General features: G+C 37.8%; 1 protein-coding gene across 1 annotated transcript in view; it reads right to left on the bottom strand.

Annotated features, from left to right (window-relative positions):
- Positions 1–1,228: 1,228 nt before the first annotated feature.
- The window catches only part of SGCZ (sarcoglycan zeta), a 41,285-nt gene continuing 16,705 nt past the window's right edge, over positions 1,229–25,808 (bottom strand). The window contains exons 3-4 of the mRNA XM_070781612.1: positions 19,493–19,616; positions 1,229–2,654 (exon numbers count right to left, since the gene is read on the bottom strand). Coding sequence (XP_070637713.1) covers positions 2,457–2,654; positions 19,493–19,616 — 322 coding nt within the window. The 3' untranslated portion in view covers positions 1,229–2,456. The remainder of the gene's footprint in view (positions 2,655–19,492; positions 19,617–25,808) is intronic.

Genomic DNA, 25,808 nt, shown 5'->3' with positions numbered 1-25,808 from the left:
AGTGGGACACGACTTCACTTTCACTTTCATACATAGTTTAAATCTCTCATACATTTCTTTTGAATTGTGTTTATAGCATTTAAACTACATGTGAATTCAAAATTTGACCACCCTTCACTGGAATTGGTTTTTTTACATTTTTTATCTTTTCTCCTCTCATCACATATAATTTAAAATTTTGATGGCCCCTTTCACCTTCTATAATATTTGCTATTGGAACTAGGACATGTTAGAGCTGGAAGGAATCTCAAGAGATCATTTGATTCAACACTGTGTAAAAGTTGTAAAGTTGAGTAAACTAAAGCCTGGATATATTCCCAGACTGCCCAAATCAGTTGATTGATTAGGAGACAGAGCTGAGATTAGAAACAGGGTTAATCACTAAACAAAATAATTGTTCCCATTTGACTAAAAAACCTTCTGTTTTAATTTAGGGATGTTTATAATTTGAATATGCCTCAAATTAATAAATAGTATTTTCCTAAAAGGTCCATAATACAGTGATTAGCACCCATAATTTCTCAAAAATTTTCATGTTAGAATTTGAGTATTATGCAAAAACCAATGTGAAAGTTTATCACAGTAAATTCTAATGTTTTACCTTAAATAAACTCATATGTTAGGATATGACTTTTTAAGCAATTTCACTTCTTATTTTTACTCCAATATTGACTTAATGTTTTATATAGTAACACCCAACACAAGTTCTATTTTAAAAGCAATAAAATTGTACTAGCTTTCTGACTTTGCCTAGTACAGAATACAATTAGTGAAATGGAGCCTTTTCAGATATTTGATATGTGACATTGTCCAAAGAATATAATTCTGGTCAAAGGGTTCACTTTGTTGCTTGCATTACTTGAATATCTTACTTCAACTAATCAAATTATTTCTGCAAGTTCCAATCTCCAACTTCACGCTGTGCCACAGAGCCCTGAACTCCAAAGTTTCTACAGTCATGGACCCCCACAATGAAACTTCCACACACCTGTAATATAGTATGTATTGGGGAGAAAGATGGATTGACATGTGAAAATCAAAGACTTACCTTATAGTAATCAAGTCACCTTCCCATAGTAGGAACTATTTAATACAATTTTCTATTCTTGGATTCTGTAAATTGCAAGAATTTGAATTAAGGAGTGTTGTGGAAAGTGAACCTACAGTATTTTGGAGTTATTTATTAGGAGTGAATTTACAAAAATAAGCACTGGAGGATGGAAGAAACTATGTTCTGATGTCAGGGTAGCTTAACAGTCTAATATAAATAATTAAATATTAACAGCTGCAAGGGAATGTGACTAAATTCCTTAAAATAAGAATCTGATGGAGTAAACACATTTTCAACATGTTTTCTAACAGTTGTATGTTTTACTGTTTAAGCAGGGATTTTTAATTTCTACCATCCTTAAGTCTTAATCTCCAATAAAAAATACATAGATATAATTCTGTAGATGATATTCCAATGGAAAGTGAATTCATTCTCAGCATTAGGCATCACAGTAGTTTTTATTTAGGATGTTTGAATTTTAGCAGTCTGAGTTAAGTATAAAGTGAATGAAGCAAACAAAAATTGTACTATTAGAACCTAGTGGATATTATGTCAATTAAAAAAAAAAGATGGATTCTATACCATCAGTATGTCCCTCTTAATCCTATCTTATATTGCAATAAATTAGATGTTTTGTTAAAAGCAAATACGTCACATGCAATAGCCAAGTAAATACTACATCAGGCCATTCAGATCTGACAAATGATGGTATGATGGTATTTTGTTAATTCTGTAAAGATTCTATTGCTGAGAGCTTTCAAAATTACCTAATGTACAAAATTCTAGACTTAGTAGACAAAGAGTAACAACACATTGAATTTAAAGAAACGAATAAAATTCAGGGTGGGATTCTGTCTTGTATTGTTAAAAACCATGTATTGAATTGAATTTTTAGTAAAGCAAGCATTACATAATGCTTTAAAATTTTAAAATTCGGGGATAAAAGTTTACATCCAAAAAGATGAATGGAAAATTGTGCTTTCAGACTGTAGAATTAGTTTTCTTACAGGGTTAACCATGTCATCTTGCCATTGGATACTGGGAATTTCATCTATGTAAATGTATATATGTGCAGTCCATATCCAGGTCCTGCAAAAATCTAAAACTGTGTGCTTCACTTCATGTAGCAAAGGCACCTATGTTATTCTCCCTTCTGAGCAAAGATTATGATCCAGTTTTCCTGCTGAAGATGGTTCTTCCACTGTTCTGTCACTCACACTCGCCGGGTCGAGCAGCACAGAAAATCGAGGGGGAAGGTGGCCAGACTCCCTGCTTACCCCGGAAGGAGGTGCTCTGTGGACCATTTGGAGAAGCTCTGGACTGATCACGAGGGAAACGGAGCAGAACTGTGAAGCAGACGGACGGGAACAGAAGGCTATTCTGGTGTGAGGAGAGATCAGTCACTTCAGCTCCACAAGCAGATGTTGCTACTGGACTGACACGTGGACCCGACCCCGGCTGGAGACAGGTACAGTTTGCCGTTGGGGCAGACACACAGTTCATACACTGTCTGCCGAGAGTGGGAGGAGGAACTCGGTGAAGAAGGGGAAAAGGAGCCGGTCGGCAGGTTTCCCAGCCGGATCGTATCCGCGTTCAAAAATATCTAGGGGGAAAGAAACCACATTTTACTTCCTTTTAGCATTCTATATTCTTAAGAACTCTACAACATGGTCTAATAAGACCACAGGACAAACAATTCTGCAGGTTTAGCTGCCAAGCTTTGTGAAACCAACAAATTGTATTCCTGCGGTACAACCCGCCACCCCAGCCTTTGACACGTGGTGCGTTCAGAGAGTCTTCAATCGGAAAAACAAGATGGTACAATCTGCTTAGGGGGCCAATCCAGTTATTCAAACGACCCAGAAAATGAATGATTTTGACTGTCTCTTAATTTCACTTAATCTTGCCAGTCTAAAGAATATACGGAGAAATAAGGATGGTTAAGGACATGCCATTAGTGAAGTGATGGACAATTAATTTAAAAAATTTTGACTCTCTGGTTTAATTTTTTAAAAAGTACTCATAAAATCATGTTGACTCACAGTAGACATCAAGTAGATAAAGTGCACAATAAACAAGAGGTAATTAAATATAATCAGGTTTGACATCTCCATGAAAAAATATATTACCTGTACTTAACACCTACGCTGCTAAATCTTCTAACTTGCAAAATTACTTCACTTATTTCAAATCATGGACTCAACACTTTCCGGGCCAGCGATCATATCGTTCTGACATGCATGAGGAACCATCCAAAGAAAGGAACGTTAGATCATGAATTTGAATGAGCAAAGAAACTGGACTCTTTCTAGCTATGTCTTGATTCTATTGTTATGTAGCTAATTATTGCCTACAGGCATCTCTAAATTGACAGGAAAATAAAGGAATACTCCATTTTCGACACCTTTTGCCTTCATCCTGAGTCCTAATCATTTCTTACTAGGACTCTTGCACTAGCCCCCTAATTGGCCTCCCAGGGGCCACTCTTGTCCTCCTGTAGTCTATTATACAAAACGCTGGAGTGAACTTTGAAAAAACACAAATCAAATCATGTCATATCATGCTCACAATTCTTTAATGGCCTCCACCACACTTAAAATGAATCTTGATTACTTTTCACGGTCCACAAGTCCTATAAGATCTGGCCTATCTTTCTAATATCATTTCCTTTCATTCTTCTTACTGGAGCTCTCACATTTTCTCAAACATACCAGAACAACTCTGGCCTCAGGGATTTTTAATTCCTTCTGTTCCTAGCCTGAAAAATTTTTCTCCAGATATTTATGAGTGAGGATAGATATTAATGGGGTGGTTAGAAAACAGGGGTGAGGGCTTCCCTGGTGGCTCAGTGGTAAAGAATCTGCCTGCTAACACAGGAGACATGAGTTTGATCCCTGGGTTGGGAAGATCCCCTGGAGTAGGAAATGGCAACTCACTTTAGTATTCTTGCCTGGAGAATCCCATGGACAGAGGAGCCTGGTGGGCTATAGTTCATGGGGTTTCAAAAGAGTTGGTCACGACTTAGTGACTAAACAGAGAACAGGGATAGGAGGGAGATTTCCCCTGTTTGCCTCGTTTTTTATATATTAAAATTTTTTTTTTGAAATATAGAAATCTATGGCACATTTAGAATAAGCCAGAAAAATAATTCCTATACCATAGACGTGTATATTTCAGATAAACTTTAGATGTGAGCATATTTGTTCAGGTCTCTACTAAAAAAGGTCAGCTGCTAAAAGAGGACTTTCCTAACCTCCCTATTAAAGTGACACAAATCCAGTCATCTCTCCTTACCAGCTGTACTTAGCTCTATAGTAACAGTCCCTTTCTAACACTATACTAAGTGTGCATTCATTCATTGTTTCCTTCTCTTATTTGCAAGAAATATCTGTTAGGGCAGGGCCTGTCATTGGTTCAAGATTAGAGAACAGTGAATAGAATCATGTTGGTGCCAGTTGCAGGATAGAATGCTTTCCTGCACTTGTACATGTCTCTCTCCTCTAGGCTAAAATCCTCAGCCTCCAACAAAACCCAGTTCATGTTTCATCCTCCATGGACCTTCCCCTAGTGCCCCAAGATGGAAAGACTTCTTATTTGGTTCTCACGTGGCATTTTATTAATATCTTTTTGGTTCATCGCTTGATTTTTATAGTCATATTGATATATTACTTTCCCTAAGAAACCATGACCTTCATGAAGTCTGATTTTTTTTATAACTTCACAGTGTTTGACCTTGCACGTATAGCTTCCATAAATACAAATAGTTTTTTAATAAATGGATAAATTATGAAGTAAAAATGATTGCCTTTACCAACAGCATTCAAAGTTAAGAAAGCATAATTAAAGGTTTTGTTTGTAGGTATCAAATGCTGACATTTTATTACATCATAATTTTTTCCAGGTTAAGTGACCAGAAAGCAAACAGAAAGAAAGGACTTCTATTTTTTTAAGGAGATTTTCTTTTCCCCTGATGCAAAAGTTAAAAGTGTACAAAAATAAGCAAAAGAAAATGACAACACATTTTGGGGGATAAATGTTGGGCCTCATTTCCTTAGTAAGCATAGAAACAGGTGCTACTGCCAATCCCAGTGGCTTTCAGAGGCTTGCTGACACCAGGCCACATCGCTGGGTTTTATAGTTTAAAACTGATTGTGTTTCCCTTGGTGTAGCCTGACTGAATAAATGTGGAGAGTAGCTATTTTTACACAAGCAGGGCATTCAGGTAGCAGCTCAGAAAGCAAGCCTATCTATGGTGGCCTCATTAATGGAGTTAGCCTGGAACCTCCTGTGTGACCTGCTTCAGTTTAGCTCCAGCAATGCCCTCCAGTTCTTGGGCTTCCCAGTTGGTGCTAGTGGTAAAGAACCTGCCTGCCAGTGCAGGAGATGTAATAGATGCAGGTTCGATCTCTGGGTTGGGAAGATACCCTGGAGGAGAACATGGCAACCTACTCCGGTGTTCTTGCCTGGAGAATCCCACGGGTAGAGAAGCCTGGAGTGCTATAGTCCCTAGGGTTGCACAGAGTCAGACATGACGGAAACAGCTTAGCATGCGTGCACTAGACAATATTTAGCTACATGAGAATACTTAATTCCATAAACTTCTGATATCCACACTGTAGCCTCACCCACTTATGGGAAGTAGCTTTTATTAATAGACAAATTAAAATTAATAGGATATTTGAAAGAGAAAAAAGAGTGGTTTACTGGTTGCTTAAAAATTTGTTCGTGTTTGTTCCATAACATCTTACAGAAAAACCTGAATGCACTTTTTAGCCAACAGGAAAGACTGAAGGCAGGAGGAGAAGGGGACAACAGAGGATGAGATGGTTGGATAGCATGACCGACTCGATGGACATGGGCAAGCTCCGGGAGTTGGTGACGGACAGGGAAGCCTGGTGTGCTGCAGTCCATGGGGTCGCAAAGGATCGGACATGACTAAGCAACTCAACCGAACTAATTATATGGGTATGGATGATAACTGGCCCTTTGGTGGTGATTATTTTGTAGTGTATGAAGTGAAGTGAAAGTTGCTCAGTCATGTCTGACACATTGTGACCCCATGGACTATAGTCCATGGAATTCTCCAGGCCAGAATACTGGAGTGGGTAGCCTTGTAGTGTATACAGATGTCAAATTATGATGGTGTACACCTGAAATGTATACAATGTTATATACAACTTTTACCTCAATAATAATGTAAAATTACATAAGAAAAGGAACAAAGAAAAAAGAGAAAAAGAAGAAAATGCTTATAAACAGTCTAATTCTAGTGAATTTTTATAATAAAATCCTGAATTTTGAGTTAGCCTTACAGATATAACATCCTTCCACAAAAGGGTATATGATTGAATAAACAATGGATTTCCACATAAAAAATAGAAAAAGAAAGAAAGGAGAGGGAAAATAATGTTTTCTGGATTTGAGACAGAAAAGCAAGTTATGAAGTAAAATGGAGTGTTGTATATTCTTTGCAAACCTTCCATCTTCTCCAGGCTTCAGCAACTAGGACGGACCCGCTCACACCTCTATCTGTTCTGCGTAAGGCAGCTACTGTGACACTGCTCACTTCCCAGCTTCTAAAACTGATATTTTTATTCCATATTGCCCTATAAACTATATATTCCATTCACTCTGAAACTCTTCCAGGCAGTCAGACTAACATCCCTGAGCTTTTCAGTTAAGGCTCACTGTCTTCTCTCAACAAGAATGAGAGAAGACATTTATTTATTTCTTTCTTACCTGTTGAAATCAGACCTATTGCTGTAGCAGAATATTTAATTAGTTTGGAAAGTAAAAATTGATTTCTCCTTCCTCTGTCATCTTGTAACATATATGTTATTAAGTTACTGCATCACATATGTTTTACTACACTTTCAGTATTTCACATACAATTGTCATTCATGATGTTTTCAGAGCTGAATTTGAAATTCCTTGCAAAACTATGTCTGAGATGGTCAAAACTTTTGCAGTGTACAACTGTGTGTGCAGTTTTCTTCTTACTTATTTGGGCTACCTCAATACAATTTTTGTTCTGATCTTAGTGAATTTAAGTACTATCTAAGGGTAGGGGAGAAATATCAATAACCTCAGATATGCAGATGACACCATCCTTATGGCAGAAAGTGAAGAGGAACTCAAAGCCTCTTGATGAAAGTGAAAGAGAAGAGTGAAAAAGTTGGCTTAAAGCTCAACATTCAGAAAACGAAGATCATGGCATCTGGTCCCATCACTTCATGGGAAATAGATGGGGAAACAGTGGAAACAGTGTCAGACTTTATTTTTTGGGGCTCCAAAATCACTGCAGATGGTGACTGCAGCCATGAAATTAAAAGACGTTTACTCCTTGGAAGGAAAGTTACGACCAACCTAGATAGCATATTCAAAAGCAGAGACATTAATTTGCCAACAAAGGTCCATCTAGTCAAGGCTATGGTTTTTCCTGTGGTCATGTATGGATGTGAGAGTTGGACTGTGAAGAAAGCTGAGCACCAAAGAACTGATGCTTTTGAACTGTGGTGTTGGAGAAGACTCTTGAGAGTCCCTTGGACTGCAAGGAGATCCAACCAGTCAATTCTAAAGGAGATCAGCCCTGGGTGTTCTTTGGAAGGAATGATGCTGAAGCTGAAACTCCAGTACTTTGGCTGCCTCATGCGAAGAGTTGACTCATTGGAAAAGACTCTGATGCTGGGAGGGAGTGGGGGTAGGAGGAAAAGGGGACAACAGAGGATGAGATGGCTGGATGGCGTCACCGACTCGATGGACGTGAGTTTGAGTGAACTCTGGGAGTTGGTGATGGACAGGGAGGCCTGGCGTGCTGCGATTCATGGGGTCGCAGAGAGTCAGACACGACTGAGCAACTGAACTGAACTGACTGAAGGGTAGGGACTTCATATTTTTCTATATTGTTAATTGGTTGATCTGCTTTTTTGTGACATAGTCAATAAAGCAAAGAGAAAGATTTTACATAATTTCTACCTCTTCTTAGAAAAATTACATGCTATTTTATTCTAATAGAAAATGATGTACTTTTCTGTATCTTTATTTTATCAATATAAAAAATGGCCGCAGCTGAAAACCTTTGGCTATAACTTATGTATAGCATAATACTCAATTCACAATTAATTCTTAAAATGTAGTTAAATTCAAGGATCCTGCTGATACTTTGAATATGAGAACATAAGTAAAGTGAGCATAAATAGGAGTGGAATGGAGATTAATAACCATCAATACTTATTATGAGATGATTCATTATGAATCAGATCAGATCATCAGATCAGTCACTCAGTCGTGTCTGACTCTTTGTGACCCCATGAATCGCAGCACGCCAGGCCTCCCTGTCCATCACCAACTCCTGGAGTTCACTCAGACTTACGTCCATCGAGTCACTGATGCCATCCAGCCATCTCATCCTCTATCATCCCCTTCTCCTCCTGCCCCCAATCCCTCCCAGCATCAGAGTCTTTTCCAATGAGTCAACTCTTCGCATGAGGTGGCCAAGTACTGGAGTTTCATCTTTAGCATCATTCCTTCCAAAGAAATCCCAGGGCTGATCTCCTTCAGAATGGACTGGTTGGATCTCCTTGCAGTCCAAGGGACTCTCAAGAGTTTTTTCCAACACCACAGTTCAAAAGCATCAATTTTTCGGCACTCAGCCTTCTTCACAGTCCAACTTTCACATCCATACATGACCACAGGAAAAACCATAGCCTTGACTAGATGAACCTTTGTTGGCAAAGTAATGTCTCTGCTTTTGAATATGCTATCTAGGTTGGTCATAACTTTCCTTCCAAGGAGCAAGCGTCTTTTAACTTCATGGCTGCAGTCACCATCTGTAGTGATTTTGGAGCCCAGAAAAATAAAGTCAGACACTGTTTCCACTGTTTCCCCATCTATTTCCCATGAAGTGGTGGGACCGGATGCCATGACCTTCGTTTTCTGAATGTTGAGCTTTAAGCCAACTTTTTCACTTTCTACTTTCACTTTCATCAAGAGGCTTTTGAGTTCCTCTTCACTTTCTGCCCTAAGGGTGGTGTCATCTGCATATCTGAGGTTATTAATATTTCTCCCGGCAATCTTGATTCCAGTTTGTGTTTCTTCCAGTCCAGCATTTCTCATGATGTACTCTGCATATAAGTTAAATAAACAGGATGACAATATACAGCCTTGACGAAGTCCTTTTCCTATTTGGAACCAGTCTGTTGTTCCATGTCCAGTTCTAACTGTTGCTTCCTGACCTGCATACAAATTTCTAAAGAGGCAGATCAGGTGGTCTGGTATTCCCATCTCTTGAAGAATTTTCCAGTTTATTGTGATCCACACAGTCAAAGGCTTTGGCATAGTCAATAAAGCAGATTTGAATGAAATAATTAACATGACAAAAACAATGCTTTAAAAAAGATGTGAGATATTTAAGAAAGATTTCTCTCTTGCTGTGGTAGATTCTATTCATGTCTGCCCTCATCTTTACATGTAAGAAGGTCCGAAATGCTCTAGAGCATCTCTCTCAAATCACCCTTCCATGCTTTTCCTTCTCAGCTTGGCCTTTATAAACTCAATTAAAAAAAAAAAAGCATATGAAGAAATAAACTATTAAGGGAAGTAACTGGTAGAAATAGCATCACAACAGATTTAGGCCTTCAAGGACTTTGGGAATTATGACAAAAATATACAGAATCTATATGCATTATGTATCAGGTTTTGAAATAATTAAGGTAGAATTAAAAGCAAATGAGAGCAACTACCAAGATGTCCAAGCAGATTTGAACAACAACAAAAACAAGAGATGAGAATCTTAGAAATGAATGACAAAATTACTAAAATTAAAAGCTTGATGGAGGGATTGAAAGAGAGATTAGACACTGAGTAGGAACTGGGGCATGTAGATCTGAATAAACACACAGAGTGAGGCACAGGGTAATAAAGAAATAGAAGTGAAGAGGTGAGGCTAAGGGATGTGGAAGGTTAAGAGAATGAACAGACATATCTTCAGAGCTTCTGAAAAAGGCCTAGAGAGCTAGAGAAACAGGGGAGAGGGAATATCTGAAGACATAATGCTGAGGAATTTCCAAAATGGACAAAAATGTGATTCTGCAGACATTATGGTCACAATGTATACAGAAAGTAAAGTAGACAAAACAAGTATGTGCCTATCACATTCCAGTGGAAAGCCGAAGACAAAGGGGTGAATCTCGCAGTGAGAGAAAGCAAGGTTCTTTAAAGGAATGAGGACAACCAACTTTAAACAGACTCTTGGGCGAAATAAAGTGACACGAAAGAAAACCATCACGTATCTCTTTATCTGGGAAATAACTGCGCGAAATAGCAAAATAAACTTGTGACTTGTGTTTCTCTTTTAGAAAAACATAGGTACTCTTTCTACCGAAACAAACACACGAACTTTCAAAGCACTTTGTGGAAAAACTTGTTGAAGACCAACACAGAACAAAGATAGCAAAGATCGCCTTCATTCTGGGTATTATCTTGGTGTTCGTTCTGTTCATCTGTTGATTTTAAAATTGCAGGAACTTAGTGCCCAACTTGCAATCAACTTATGAATGAGTATTTTTCGGTAGAAAAAAAACCAAAAAACTTTGACTTATGAAAATAATATTTGGTTTACCCAGTCTCATATTCAAGAAGTATTCATATTTTCATAATTTGAGCCCTCTTATGATCTTATGAAGTAGTTCCTTATGCTTCCCCGGGAACCATAAGCTTGTAATATGATAAGAAGCACATGCAGGGGGGAGGAGCCAAGATGGCGGAGGAGTAGGACGGGGAGAACACTTTCTCCCCCACAAATTCATCAAAAGAGCATTTAAACGTCGAGTAAATTCCACAAAACAACTTCTGAATGCCGGCAGAGGACATCAGGCACCCAGAAAAGCAACCCAACTCTTCGAAAGGAGGTAGGAAAAAATATTAAAAGCAAAAAAAAAAAGAGACAAAAGAGGGAGGGACGGAGTTCCGTCCCGGGAAGGGAATCTTAAAAAGAGAGAAGTTTCCAAACATCAGGAAACCTTCTCACTGCCGAATCTGTGCCGAGCTTTGGAAGCACAGAGGGCAACATAACAGGGAGAAGAAATAAATAAACAATTTAAAACTCGCAGATTGCGAGCCCTACAGTAACTCCCCCAGCAGAGAAGCAGCGCAGACGCCTGCATCCGCCATTAGCAAGCCGGGGCTGGGCAGGGAGGCGCGGCGTGGGCTGCATCGCTGAGAGTAAGAATCTGGCCTGAATACCCTGAGCGCTATCTGAGCGAAATAATTTGGGCTAGCAAACCAGACTGTGGGATACCTACCACGCGAAAAGCCAGCCCTAACCTAAGACACCGCCAGGCCCGCGCACGGAACAAAGGACTGAACAGAGATAGCCGGCTGCAGACCTTGCCCCTCCGGTGACAGGCAGCCAGAGCCGGAAGGGGGCAATCGCAGCCCCAGAGAGACATTATCTATAAAATTGTAAGCAGGCTTCTTTGCTAACTAAAACTTCTTGGGGGTCTGGACGGTCAACATCTGCCTGAGAAGGTGCGCCGGTTTTACATCCAGATAACCGAGTGGCGGGGAGGCGATAAGTCGCAGCATTGGCGCTCGCCTGGGAAGAGCAAATTGGCGCTCGGACCTGGGAAGAGCACAAAACGCAGGCCCAACTGAGTCTGTGCCTCTGAGGACTACCCGAGTGCCTGAACCTGAGCGGCTTGGACCTGGGAGGTGCATGCAGCCCAGGGCCAGCCTCGGATTGTTCCCAGCAGAACAACCTAGAGTCCGAGCAGTGTGGACAGGGAGGCTACACGCGCCGTGAGCGGGGGCAGACCCAGGGTGGCTGAGGCACTGCGAGCCCACGCCAGTGTTATTTGTTTGCAGCATCCCTCCCTTCCTCCCCACAGCGCGACTGAACAAGTAAGCCTAAAAAAAAAAAAAAAAAAAAAAAGTGTCCTCCACCGTGCCCTTTGAGTCAGGGCGGAAACCAGATACTGAAGAGACTAGCAAACAGAAGAAGATATAACAGAGGGAAACGCCTTGGAAGCTACAGGCAATAGATCAAAACCCTGTGGTTACTACGGACTACATAGGAAGGGGCCTATAGATCTTGAGAAATATAAATCTGACCAAGGAACTAGCCAAAAATGAACTGAACCCACAACACCCACAAAAAAAAAAAAAAAAAAGTCCTAGATATATTTTTATTATTTTTACGATCATTCTTTCTTTTTTTTTTTTAATTAAAAAAAAAAAAAATTTAAGTCCTCTATTGTTCCTTTAATTTTCACTTTTATAACCTATTACTTTGCAAAAAAAAAAAAAAAAAGACCCTATTTTTTTCTTCTTCAGCAAACTTCATATATATATATTTTATAATTTTTTGACCTTGGTTTTTTTTTTTTTTTTTTTTGGTCTTTGTTTTTTTCTTCTTTTCTTTAACATTGTATTTTTGAAATTCCAAACTCTACTCTAGATTTTTAATTTTCGCTTTTTGGTATATGTTATCAATTTTGTACCTATAGTTTTTTTTATATAATTTCTGTGACTTTTTTTTTTTTTTTTCTTCTTCTCTGTTTCTTTCTCTTCTTCTTTTATATAACATTGTATATCTGAAATTCCAAACTTTACTCTAGATTTTTAATTTATGCTTTTTGGTATTTGATATCAATTTTGTACCTGTATTTTCTTTATAATTTTTGTGACATTGTTCGTATTTGTTTGTTTGTTTTCTCTCTTTATTTTTCTTCTTCTTCTTCTTCTTTTTTTTTTTTTTTAAACATTGTATTTTTGAAATTCCAAACTCTACTCTAGATTTTTAATTTTTGCTTTCTGGTATTAGTTATCAATTTTGTACCTGTACTTTCTTTATAATTTTCGCGACCTTGTTTGTTTTTGTTTGTTCGTTTTTTCTCTCTTTCTTTTCCTTCTTCTTTTCTTTAACATCGTATTTTTGAAATTCCAAACTCTACTCTAGATTTTTAATTTTCGCTTTCTGGTATTAGTTATCAATTTTGTACCTGTACTTTCTTTATAATTTTCGCGACCTTGTTTGTTTTTGTTTGTTCGTTCTTTCTCTCTTTCTTTTCCTTCTTCTTTTCTTTAACGTCGTATTTTTGAAATTCCAAACTCTACTCTAGATTTTTAATTTTTGCTTTTATGTATTTGTTACCAATTTTGTACCTTTAAGGACCCAATCTTCAGGACCCATTTTTCACTAGGGAGTGAGATTACTGGCTTGACTGCTCTCTCTCCCTTTGGACCCTCCTTTTTCTCCACCAGGTCGCCTGTGTCTCCTCCCTAACCCCTCTCTACTCTACCCAACTCTGTGAATTTCTGTGTGTTCCAGACGGTGGAGAACACTTAGGGAACTGATTACTGGCTGGATCTGTCTCCCTCCTTTTCATTCCCCCCTTTTGTCCTTCTGGCCACCTCAGTTACCTTCCTCCTTCTCTTCTCTGTATAACCCCGTGAACATCTCTGAGTGGTCCAGTTGTGGAGTGCACATAAGGAAGTGACTACTGGCTAGCCCACTCTCTCCACTATTGATTCACCTCATCTCATTTGGGTCACCTCTAACTCCCTCCTCCCTCTTCTCTTCTCCATGTAACCCTGTGAACCTCTCTGAGTGACCCTCACTGTAGAGAAACTTATCATCTTTAATGTAGATGTTTTATCAATGGTGTTATATAGAAGGAGAAGTTTTGAAACTACTGTAAAAATAAGACCGATAATCGGAAGCAGGAGACTTAAGTCCAAACCCTGACTCCAGGGAACTCCTGACTCCAAGGAACATTCATTGACAGGAGCTCATCAAATGCCTCCATACCGACACTGAAACCAAGCACCACACAAGGGCCAATAAGTTCCAGGGCAAGACATACCAAGCAAATTCTCCAGCAACAAAGGAACACAGCCCTGAGCTTCAAGATACAGGCTGCCCAAAGTCACCCCAAAACTATAGACATCTCATAACTCATTACTGGACATTTCATTGCACTCCAGAGAGAAGAAATACAGCTCCACCCACCAGAACACCGACACAAGCTTCCCTAACCAGGAAACCTTGACAAGCCACCTGTACAAACCCACACACAGTGAGGAAAAGCCACAATAAAGAGAACTCCACAGACAGCCAGAATACAGAAAGGACACCCCAAACTCAGCAATTTAAACAAGATGAAGAGACAGAGGAATACTCAGCAGATAAAGGAACAGGATAAATGTCCACCAAACCAAACAAAAGAGGAAGAGATAGGGAATCTACCTGATAAAGAATTCCGAATAATGATAGTGAAATTGATCCAAAATCTTGAAACTAAAATGGAATCACAGATAAATAGCCTGGAGACAAGGATTGAGAAGATGCAAGAAAGGTTTAACAAGGACCTAGAAGAAATAAAAAAGAGTCAATATATAATGAATAATGCAATAAGTGAAATTAAAAACACTCTGGAGGCAACAAATAGTAGAATAACAGAGGCAGAAGACAGGATTAGTGAATTAGAAGATAGAATGGTAGAAATAAATGAATCAGAGAGGATAAAAGAACAAAGAATTAAAAGAAATGAGGACAATCTCAGAGACCTCCAGGACAATATTAAACGCTACAACATTCGAATCATAGGGATTCCAGAAGAAGAAGACAAAAAGAAAGACCATGAGAAAATACTTGAGGAGATAATAGTGGAAAACTTCCCTAAAATGGGGAAGGAAATAATCACCCAAGTCCAAGAAACCCAGAGAGTACCAAACAGGATAAACCCAAGGAGAAACACCCCAAGACACATATTAATCAAATTAACAAAGATCAAACACAAAGAACAAATATTAAAAGCAGCAAGGGAAAAACAACAAATAACACACAAGGGAATTCCCATAAGGATAACAGCTGATCTTTCAATAGAAACTCTTCAAGCCAGGAGGGAATGGCAAGACATACTTAAAATGATGAAAGAAAATAACCTACAGCCCAGATTATTGTACCCAGCAAGGATCTCATTCAAGTATGAAGGAGAAATCAAAAGCTTTTCAGACAAGCAAAAGCTGAGAGAATTCTGCACCACCAAACCAGCTCTCCAACAAATACTAAAGGATATTCTCTAGACAGGAAACACAAAAACGGAGTATAAACTCGAACCCAAAACAATAAAGTAAATGGCAACGGGAACATACTTATCAGTAATTACCTTAAATGTAAATGGGTTGAATGCCCCAACCAAAAGACAAAGACTGGCTGAATGGATACAAAAACAAGACCCCTACATATGTTGTCTACAAGAGACCCACCTCAAAACAGGGGACACATACAGACTGAAAGTGAAGGGCTGGAAAAAGATTTTCCATGCAAATAGGGACCAAAAGAAAGCAGGAGTAGCAATACTCATATCAGATAAAATAGACTTTAAAACAAAGGCTGTGAAAAGAGACAAAGAAGGTCACTACATAATGATCAAAGGATCAATCCAAGAAGAAGATATAACAATTATAAATATATATGCACCCAACACGGGAGCACCACAGTACGTAAGACAAATGCTAACAAGTATGAAAGGAGAAATTAACAATAACACAATAATAGTGGGAGACTTTAATACCCCACTTACACCTATGGATAGATCAACTAAACAGAAAATTAACAAGGAAACACAAACTTTAAATGATACAATAGACCAGTTAGACCTAATTGATATCTATAGGTCATTTCATCCCAAAACAATGAATTTCACCTTTTTCTCAAGCGCACATGGAACCTTCTCCAGGATAGATCACATGCTGGGCCATAAAGCTAGCCTTGGTAAATTCAAAAAAATAGAAATCATTCCAAGCATTTTTTCTGACCACAATGCAGTAAGATTAGATCTCAATTACAGGAGAAAAACTATTAAAAATTCCAACATATGGAGGCTGAACAACACGCTGCTGAATAACCAACAAATCACAGAAGAAATCAAAAAAGAAATCAAAATTTGCATAGAAACGAATGAAAATGAAAACACAACAACCCAAAACCTGTGGGACACGGTAAAAGCAGTCCTAAGGGGAAAGTTCATAGCAATACAGGCACACCTCAAGAAACAAGAAAAAAGTCAAATAAATAACCTAACTCTACACCTAAAGCAACTAGAAAAGGAAGAAATGAAGAACCCCAGGGTTAGTAGAAGGAAAGAAATCTTAAAAATTAGAGCAGAAATAAATGCAAAAGAAACAAAAGAGACCATAGCAAAAATCAACAAAACCAAAAGCTGGTTCTTTGAAAGGATAAATAAAATTGACAAACCATTAGCCAGACTCATCAAGAAACAAAGGGAGAAAAATCAAATCAACAAAATTAGAAACGAAAATGGAGAGATCACAACAGACAACACAGAAATACAAAGGATCATAAGAGACTACTATCAACAATTATATGCCAATAAAATGGACAACGTGGAAGAAATGGACAAATTCTTAGAAAAGTACAACTTTCCAAAACTGGACCAGGAAGAAATAGAAAATCTTAACAGACCCATCACAAGCACGGAAATTGAAACTGTAATCAAAAATCTTCCAGCAAACAAAAGCCCAGGTCCAGACGGCTTCACAGCTGAATTCTACCAAAAATTTAGAGAAGAGCTGACACCTATCCTGCTCAAACTCTTCCAGAAAATTGCAGAGGAAGGTAAACTTCCAAACTCATTCTATGAGGCCACCATCACCCTAATACCAAAACCTGACAAAGATCCCACAAAAAAAGAAAACTACAGGCCAATATCACTGATGAACATAGATGCAAAAATCCTTAACAAAATTCTAGCAATCAGAATCCAACAACACATTAAAAAGATCATACACCATGATCAAGTGGGCTTTATCCCAGGGATGCAAGGATTCTTCAATATCCGCAAATCAATCAATGTAATACACCACATTAACAAATTGAAAAATAAAAACCATATGATTATCTCAATAGATGCAGAGAAAGCCTTTGACAAAATTCAACATCCATTTATGATAAAAACTCTCCAGAAAGCAGGAATAGAAGGAACATACCTCAACATAATAAAAGCTATATATGACAAACCCACAGCAAACATTATCCTCAATGGTGAAAAATTGAAAGCATTTCCTCTAAAGTCAGGAACAAGACAAGGGTGCCCACTTTCACCATTACTATTCAACATAGTTTTGGAAGTTTTGGCCACAGCAATCAGAGCAGAAAAAGAAATAAAAGGAATCCAAATTGGAAAAGAAGAAGTAAAACTCTCACTATTTGCAGATGACATGATCCTCTACATAGAAAACCCTAAAGAATCCACCAGAAAATTACTAGAAATAATCAATGACTACAGTAAAGTTGCAGGATATAAAATCAACACACAGAAATCCCTTGCATTCCTATACACTAATAATGAGAAAACAGAAAGAGAAATTAAGGAAACAATTCCATTCACCATTGCAACGGAAAGAATAAAATACTTAGGAATATATCTACCTAAAGAAACTAAAGACCTATATAGAAAACTATAAAACACTGGTGAAAGAAATCAAAGAGGACACTAATAGATGGAGAAATATACCATGTTCATGGATTGGAAGAATCAATATAGTGAAAATGAGTATACTACCCAAAGCAATTTATAGATTCAACGCAATCCCTATCAAGCTACCAACAGTATTCTTCACAGAGCTAGAACAAATAATTTCACAATTTGTATGGAAATACAAAAAAACCTCGAATAGCCAAAGCAATCTTGAGAAAGAAGAATGGAACTGGAGGAATCAACCTACCTGACTTCAGGCTCTACTACAAAGCCACAGTTATCAAGACAGTATGGTACTGGCACAAAGACAGAAATATTGATCAATGGAATAAAATAGAAAGCCCAGAGATAAATCCACGCACATATGGACACCTTATCTTTGACAAAGGAGGCAAGAATATACAATGGATTAAAGACAATCTCTTTAACAAGTGGTGCTGGGAAATCTGGTCAACCACTTGTAAAAGAATGAAACTGGACCGCTTTCTAACACCATACACAAAAATAAACTCAAAATGGATTAAAGATCTAAATGTAAGACCAGAAACTATAAAACTCCTAGAGGAGAACATAGGCAAAACACTCTCCGACATACATCACAGCAGGATCCTCTATGACCCACCTCCAAGAATATTGGAAATAAAAGCAAAAATAAACAAATGGGACCTAATTAACCTTAAAAGCTTCTGCACATCAAAGGAAACTATTAGCAAGGTAAAAAGACAGCCTTCAGAATGGGAGAAAATAATAGCAAATGAAGCAACGGACAAACAACTAATCTCAAAAATATACAAGCAACTCCTACAGCTCAACTCCAGAAAAATAAACGACCCAATCAAAAAATGGGCCAAAGAACTAAATAGACATTTCTCCAAAAAAGACATACAGATGGCTAACAAACACATGAAAAGATGCTCAACATCACTCATTATCAGAGAAATGCAAATCAAAACCACTATGAGGTACCATTTCACACCAGTCAGAATGGCTGCGATCCAAAAGTCTACAAATAATAAATGCTGGAGAGGGTGTGGAGAAAAGGGAACCCTTTTACACTGTTGGTGGGAATGCAAACTAGTACAGCCACTATGGAGAACAGTGTGGAGATTCCTTAAAAAACTGGAAATAGAACTGCCTTATGATCCAGCAACCCCACTGCTGGGCATACACACTGAGGAAACCAGAAGGGAAAGAGACACGTGTACCCCAATGTTCATTGCAGCACTGTTTATAATAGCCAAGACATGGAAGCAACCTAGATGTCCATCAGCAGATGAATGGATAAGAAAGCTGTGGTACATATACACAATGGAGTATTACTCAGCCATTAAAAAGAATACATTTGAATCAGTTCTAATTAGGTGGATGAAACTGGAGCCTATTATACAGAATGAAGTAAGCCAGAAGGAAAAACATAAATACAGTATACTAACGCATATATATGGAATTTAGAAAGATGGTAACAATAACCCGGTGTACGAGACAGCAAAAGAGACACTGATGTATAGAACAGTCTTATGGACTCTGTGGGAGAGGGAGAGGGTGGGAAGATTTGGGAGAATGGCAATGAAACATGTAAAATATCATGTAGGAAACGAGTTGCCAGTCCAGGTTCGATGCATGATGCTGGATGCTGGGGGCTGGTGCACTGGGACGGCCCAGAGGGATGGTATGGGGAGGGAGGAGGGAGGAGGGTTCGGGATGGGGAGCACATGTATACCTGTGGCGGATTCATTTTGATATTTGGCAAAACTAATACAATTATGTAAAGTTTAAAAATAAAATAAAATTATAGACACAAAAAAAAAAAAAAAAAAATGGGAACATCAAAAAAAAAAAAAAAATCATACCCAAAAAAAAAAAAAAAAAAAAAAGAAGCACATGCACCCCCACCCCCGCCCCCAAATTAAAGGGCCAGTGTCTGCTCCTCAGAACTTACCTCCCCCTCTGTGGACTGCAAATGCAGCTCCTTCCTGCAGGTGGCCTTGAAGTCTCCAGCTGCAGCACTCACCTGGACCCCCCGAGGAGCTTCCATTATCAAGGACCTGGTTGGTGATTCGAGCCTAAAAAAACATTAACAGAAAACAAAATCCCAAAAACCTTAATATTGAAAATATAATGCTAGTCAACTAAAACCAACAGGCAGGCATAAATACCAATGCTTGCCATTAAAAAAAAAAAATCTAAAATGGGTTTTACAAAGATTTTTTATTGTATTCTCTATTTTTTGGCTCTTTATGAAATTCTTCAATTGTTTGCATCAATTCTTTAGTCTCATTTGTATAACGATTTAGTAACAGTTTCCTGTGTTGTTTCCCTTCACAATGCCCATAAAAAGTAGGTCGTGATAAGTTTACCAGTTTAAATCTTTTATACATTTTTGATATTAATGATGGAGTTTTAAGAAGTAAATTTGTAGCAAGTTAGCATGTAACTATCCCCCAATTGCCTTGCTAAGATGAGTTTTAACAAAAATCTTTACTATTGTGAACTTTCAAGTGTGCCCAAAGTTCTGTAAACTAAAAAATTCTCAAAGGGCTCTTTACACTTTTAGAAATTAATTAAAATGAAGATAAGATATTTCCTACATCAACTGACCTCTATTAGCCCGAGAAAATGTCCTCAGAATGAAAGACATTAGTCTGAGAAAGAAAAATTAAACGAGGGGTGAGACACAAGTGTTTTAGATAGGCTGCAAAAAGGATAGTTGGAAGGCATTTCAAAATTATCTTCAAATATAAACCTAGAGAAAGAGCAAATGGAGGTAAAATACAGAAGCAAGAAAACAGTCATAGAAAGCACTCGGTGTGATAAGAGATCTTATCCTGGAGTGGGTCATTTTGGATAATAGCTCTGCTCTGGGGCTGCGATTGCCTGCATTCTGTTGACCACGGGACTTCAGAACAAAAGTTCCTTCAGATTCACCTTCACCATCATCCAGAGTAACTGGTCTCCTTGGAGGTTACAGACTGAGAACAGATTTGCAGAGACAACCTCATGGAATAGTTTGAGCACTGAAGATCAGCTTGCTATCTCTCTCAGTAATAAAGTTGAACTTAAAGACTTGAAAGTGATATTGAAGGACTAGAGCCGGCACTTAGAAGTGATTTTGATGCTTTAAACATTTTTCCACTCACCAGAGAAACTTTGAAACTTTGATTTCTGGGTCTTTGGGATATCTTCACAAAATCCCTGGAGGGGGCAGGTTTTGATTATATGAAAGTATTAGTCACTCAGTCATGTCCGACCCTTGGCAACCCCATGGAATATAGCCCACCAGGCTCCTCTATCCATGGGATTTCCCAGGCAAGGACACCGCAGTGGGTTACCATTTCCTTCTCCAGGGGATCTTCCTGACCCCAGATCAAACCTGGGTCTCCAGGACTGCAGGCAGATTCTTTACCATCTGAGCCACCAGGGAAGTCCTTGATTTTATATATATATATAAAAGAAATGTCTGTTTGGTTTTTCTTTAAACACAAATCACATGTTTTCATAGAATATTTGCAAACTTCAAAAAGAATTACTCATAAGTTTTTTGATTCATAATCCTTGTACTTTGTACATAGCATCTAAATTTCAAAATCTCAATATTTAAATGTATATTTATGTGATGTCCTATAATACACCCCCAAATATACTCCATCTTAAATGGTGCATCTGAGACCATTACTATTTCTATTTGGTAATTACCTATAACATTAAGTGTAATTACGTATGTTTAGACATGACTGAACCACTCAAACAGAAGTCAGGTAAGAATTTAACTAACATGGATTAATGTTCTGAAACAGATTATAAATCTGACAACTAAGGAAACACAACTCAATGAACTTGGGGTTATTTTATCAAATAATTGATACGGTTTAGTTTATAAGGTTAAGGGAGTAGGATACTGATATTTGACAGTAAAATATCTCTGTTAAGTGTGAACATTTTTTGTACCATATTTCTACTAGCACATTAAAATATATTAAGTCCTTCTGGGCTTTTGAGTTTTTCCATTCTCATCCTTACTAATTCAGTTCAGTTCAGTCGCTCAGTTGTGTTGGACTCTTCGTCACGCGGTGGGCTGCAGCACGCCAGGCTTCCCTGTCCATTACCAACTTTCGGAACTTGCTCAGTCTCATGTCCATCGAGTCGGTGATGCCATTCAACCATCTCATCCTCTGTCATCCCCTTCTCCTGCCTTCAATCTTTCCCAGCATCAGGGTCTTTTCCAATGAGTCAGTTCTTCGCATCAGGTGGCCAAAGTATTGGAGTTTCAGCTTCAGCATCAGTCCTTCCAATGAATATGCAGGACTGATCTCCTTTAGGATGGACTGGTTGGATCTCCTTGCAGTCCAAGGGACTCTCAAGAGTCTTCTCCAACACCACAGTTCAAAAGCATCAATTCTTCGGCGCTCAGCTTTCTTTAATGTCTAATTATTTAATTAGAATTTCTAATTTTTAATTAATTTAATTAGAATTTCAAATTATTTAATTAAAAAAATGTTTATTGTCTTCATCTTCATTTTAGACCTAGGAACTCATTTACAGTGTTGCCTTAGAGTGTTTTGCTAGCCTTGACTTAGGGGAACCCTATTCAAAGAAGCAAAGACTCAGACAGGACTTAGTGATTCAGCAACAACAACAATTCAAAGAAACAGTAAAGACAGAGAGCTGGCCAGACCTGGGTTCAGGAAAGTAAGCCAGCAGCAATAAACTTCAATTTTATCTTCTGTAAATATGCCTGCTTCCTTATAGGATTGTAAGAAATTTCTTAAATTGATTCAGGGAAATAAGAATGTAATGGGATAGTATTCTGAAATATAAGGGGATTTCCTCCCTTGTCCCATTTCCTTGCACCCTAAACCATTCCCCCATTCATTAAGCGTCATCCTTTGCAATACATTGTGGATAACAGAGCAGATAAATTGTTAAAAATCTTGAATTTCCTAATGTTATAAACATTTTGAGTTGGAAAAAAAAAACCAGCTATGTATTGTGTTGAAAATGATTCAGCACATAAATAAAAACAGAGGAGAAGGCCAATACCCATGAGACCTTGTTGTTTATTTCACTAGTTGGAGAACTGTTTTCTTGTTTCACAGGCTAGAGAAGATTTGAAGAGAAATGAACAGAATTGGTCTTGAATGGCTCTCTGTACTCTGCTACCTGAGGTCATTTTCTAGGTTGTGGGACCTTCTTTAGGTGTTAGAGATCTCAGGAGAGAGGGATATTTCGGGATAACTGAGAAGAGACCATGGATCCTCAAAAGAGAAAGGACTAGTGACCTGCAGTGACTGAGGACTTGGTGATCCTAAGGAGAACATCTTGGGAATTGGCAGTTGGATCACGAGGCTACCGACGACCAAATGTCAGCCCAGATAAGCGCTTTGGCAGTGCAGGCGTCTTGGCTCAATGATGCAACCGCCACAGAGCTGAATAGACTGGGGACTTAGTGTCTGATATTGAGGGCAATGGAGACCAAACATGGAAATTAAAGTTTTGGGGGGATATTTTCATTTCTTATGAAGCTAATTTTGTACCCTAAGACAATATGTGTGTGCGTGTGCTCAGTCATGCCCAACACTTTGTGACTCATGGACTATAGCCCACCAGGCTCTTCTTCCATGGAATTTTCCAGGCAAGAATACTGGAATGGGTTGACCTGCCATATATATTAAAAACTTATCAAGGGGTCAAGGGATACAGAAAACATGCTATGTGATATATATATATATATATAATATAAAAATGCATTAAAAAAAACTTATCAAGGACTACATATATACCTGCTCAAACCCAGGTCTCCTGCATTGCAGGCAGACTCTTTACTGACTGAGCCACCAGGGAAGCCAATATGCCTGCTATATGATATATGTCATACATATTGCGTTGCCATTTCCTTCTCCAATAACTTACCAAGTGGTACATAAAACATAAAAAAAAATGACAATTTTACAGTATGGATAAATCCTTCAGGTTCTGAAGGTGATTAAGATTTTGAATTAAATAGATTTCTACTGTATGCTTTGCTAAGCTTGATAAAATTAAAACTAGTGATCACTAAGGAATGATATAAATTTTTATTAAAAAAGCACTGTTTTATATAGTATCCATCATTCAGATGAGTAATATACATTAGGAACTTTAATTATGGAGAATATGTAGGTAGAGTATATATTAAAATTTTATTAGACTATTTGGAGGATTTCATAATTCTATTTTCAAAGGAACACATTGTGGTAGTCAAATATTTCTTATGAACATGAAAATAAAAGTAAGCTGCAAACTATTTTTTATGAGCTTGCCTGACTGTTTAGCATAAGCAAATAAGTTAAATTTGGGGGAGAAAAATTTCATAGCGCAACCACAATGTATAGGTATGTTAGTCTCTCAGTTTTGTCTGACACTTTGTGACCCCAAGGACTATAGCCTGTCAGGCTCCTCTGTCCGTGGGATTTTCCAGGCAAGACTACTGGAGTGGGTTGCCATTTCCTTCTCCAGCCACAATGTATATGGAGAACTAAAATCTTCAAATTAACAGCATTGTGAGTGGCATAGATTCACTGTGAGCATTTACAGATGTATGTATTAATCTGAATCATCCAGTGTTAATAATTACATGTCTACTTACATTTACATGTAGACCCATTACCTAACTAAACCTGCACATCATCTCTAGGTCTTTCACTTGTTGAATGGGGAAAAAAACACATTTTTCATGAGCGGTGTATAACTGCTACTGCTAAGTCGCTTCAGTCGTGTCCGACTCTGTGCGGCCCCATAGATGGCAGCCCACCAGGCTCTCCTGTCCCTGGGATTCTCCAGGCAAGAACACTGGAGTGGGTTGCCATTTCCTTCTCCAATGCATGAAAGTGAAAAGTGAAAGTGAAGTCGCTCAGTCGTGTCTGACTCTTAGCGACCCCATGGACTGCAGCCTACCAGGCTCCTCCGTCCATGGGATTTTCCAGGCAAGAGTACTGGAGTGGGGTGCCATTGCCTTCTCCATATTGCCATCTAGAATGCAAGTGTTAAACTTCATGAATTCTAACAACAGAAAATGATCTTTGCATTTAAGCATGAGGCATTTTTAAAACGTTCTGCATTCAAGCAAGCATATGATCATAATATTAATTATCCAAAGAACATTATAGAACAAGCAGATGTAGATACAAAATTTAAAGAAAATAAAATGTAGTTATGATATTACCAGTTATCCTACCTTATAAAAAAGGATTTAATGATTGTGTAACAACATATTTCATTGACTATTTTATAAATAATATTTTCACAGGTCTTTACTAGAAAGTTGGGTACTTCTAGAGGCTGTATTATAAAGTGCAGTATATAGAAAAGAATTTCTTTTATTGAAAGTGTGGCTACATACTATAGTATGCAATAATATAAGTTATTTAAAGGATGCAGTATTATAAGTTATTTAAAAGTAATATAAGTTATTTTCCAGAAGCAGTATAGGAAATTCAGGTATAAACTCACAGACACAATTATTACATGTAAGAGTTGCATCACTCTAATGAAAAAATTAAACATAGGACTTTGAATAAAAATCTCACAGATTGTACTAGAAATTTTAAATCCAGTTAACCTCACTGAGGCTCAGTTACCTAATAAATAAAATTACAGAGCACCTGAAATATAAAAGATTTTATTCATGGCAAAACATCATTAAATCTGTTCTTCATTAGTTTGTTAGCCATCTATTTATAGTAATATACTAAAAGCTAATACTGGGAACTTATTCTGTACTTAAAACTTTACATGGATGATCTTTTAATCATCCCACCAGCACTGTGAAATGCACTCTAATAAGAAATGGAAATATTTCTGAAAAACTTTAATTTACATGTTTGGTCTCCATTGCACTCAATATCAGCACTCTAATAATCTATATTTTACCTAGAAAGTCTTTGAATTTTAGTGTGATCGAGTCATTTTATCAGGATTATTTAGCTACTGCAGATACTTTAGAATATTCATAGCAATCTTTAAAAAAGAACAACAATGTTGGAGAACTTAAAAACTATTGCAAAGCTACAGTAAACAAGATAGTGCTGACCTGACATAAGGATAACAAATAGAAAATCAGAATCAAATAGAGACCCAGAAATAGTTACATGTATGAGCTTCTGAGTTTTAACAAAGTCAGTAAAGTGATTCAATGAGAAAAAGCAAAGTCTTTTCAACAAATGGTGCTGAAATAATTGATCTCTATATAGACAAAATAAACCTCAATTTATGCCACACAG

This window comes from Bos indicus, chromosome 27, assembly GCF_029378745.1.
Source record: "Bos indicus isolate NIAB-ARS_2022 breed Sahiwal x Tharparkar chromosome 27, NIAB-ARS_B.indTharparkar_mat_pri_1.0, whole genome shotgun sequence".
Taxonomy (NCBI): Eukaryota; Metazoa; Chordata; class Mammalia; order Artiodactyla; family Bovidae; genus Bos; species Bos indicus.
This window is presented reverse-complemented; position numbering and strand designations above follow the sequence as displayed.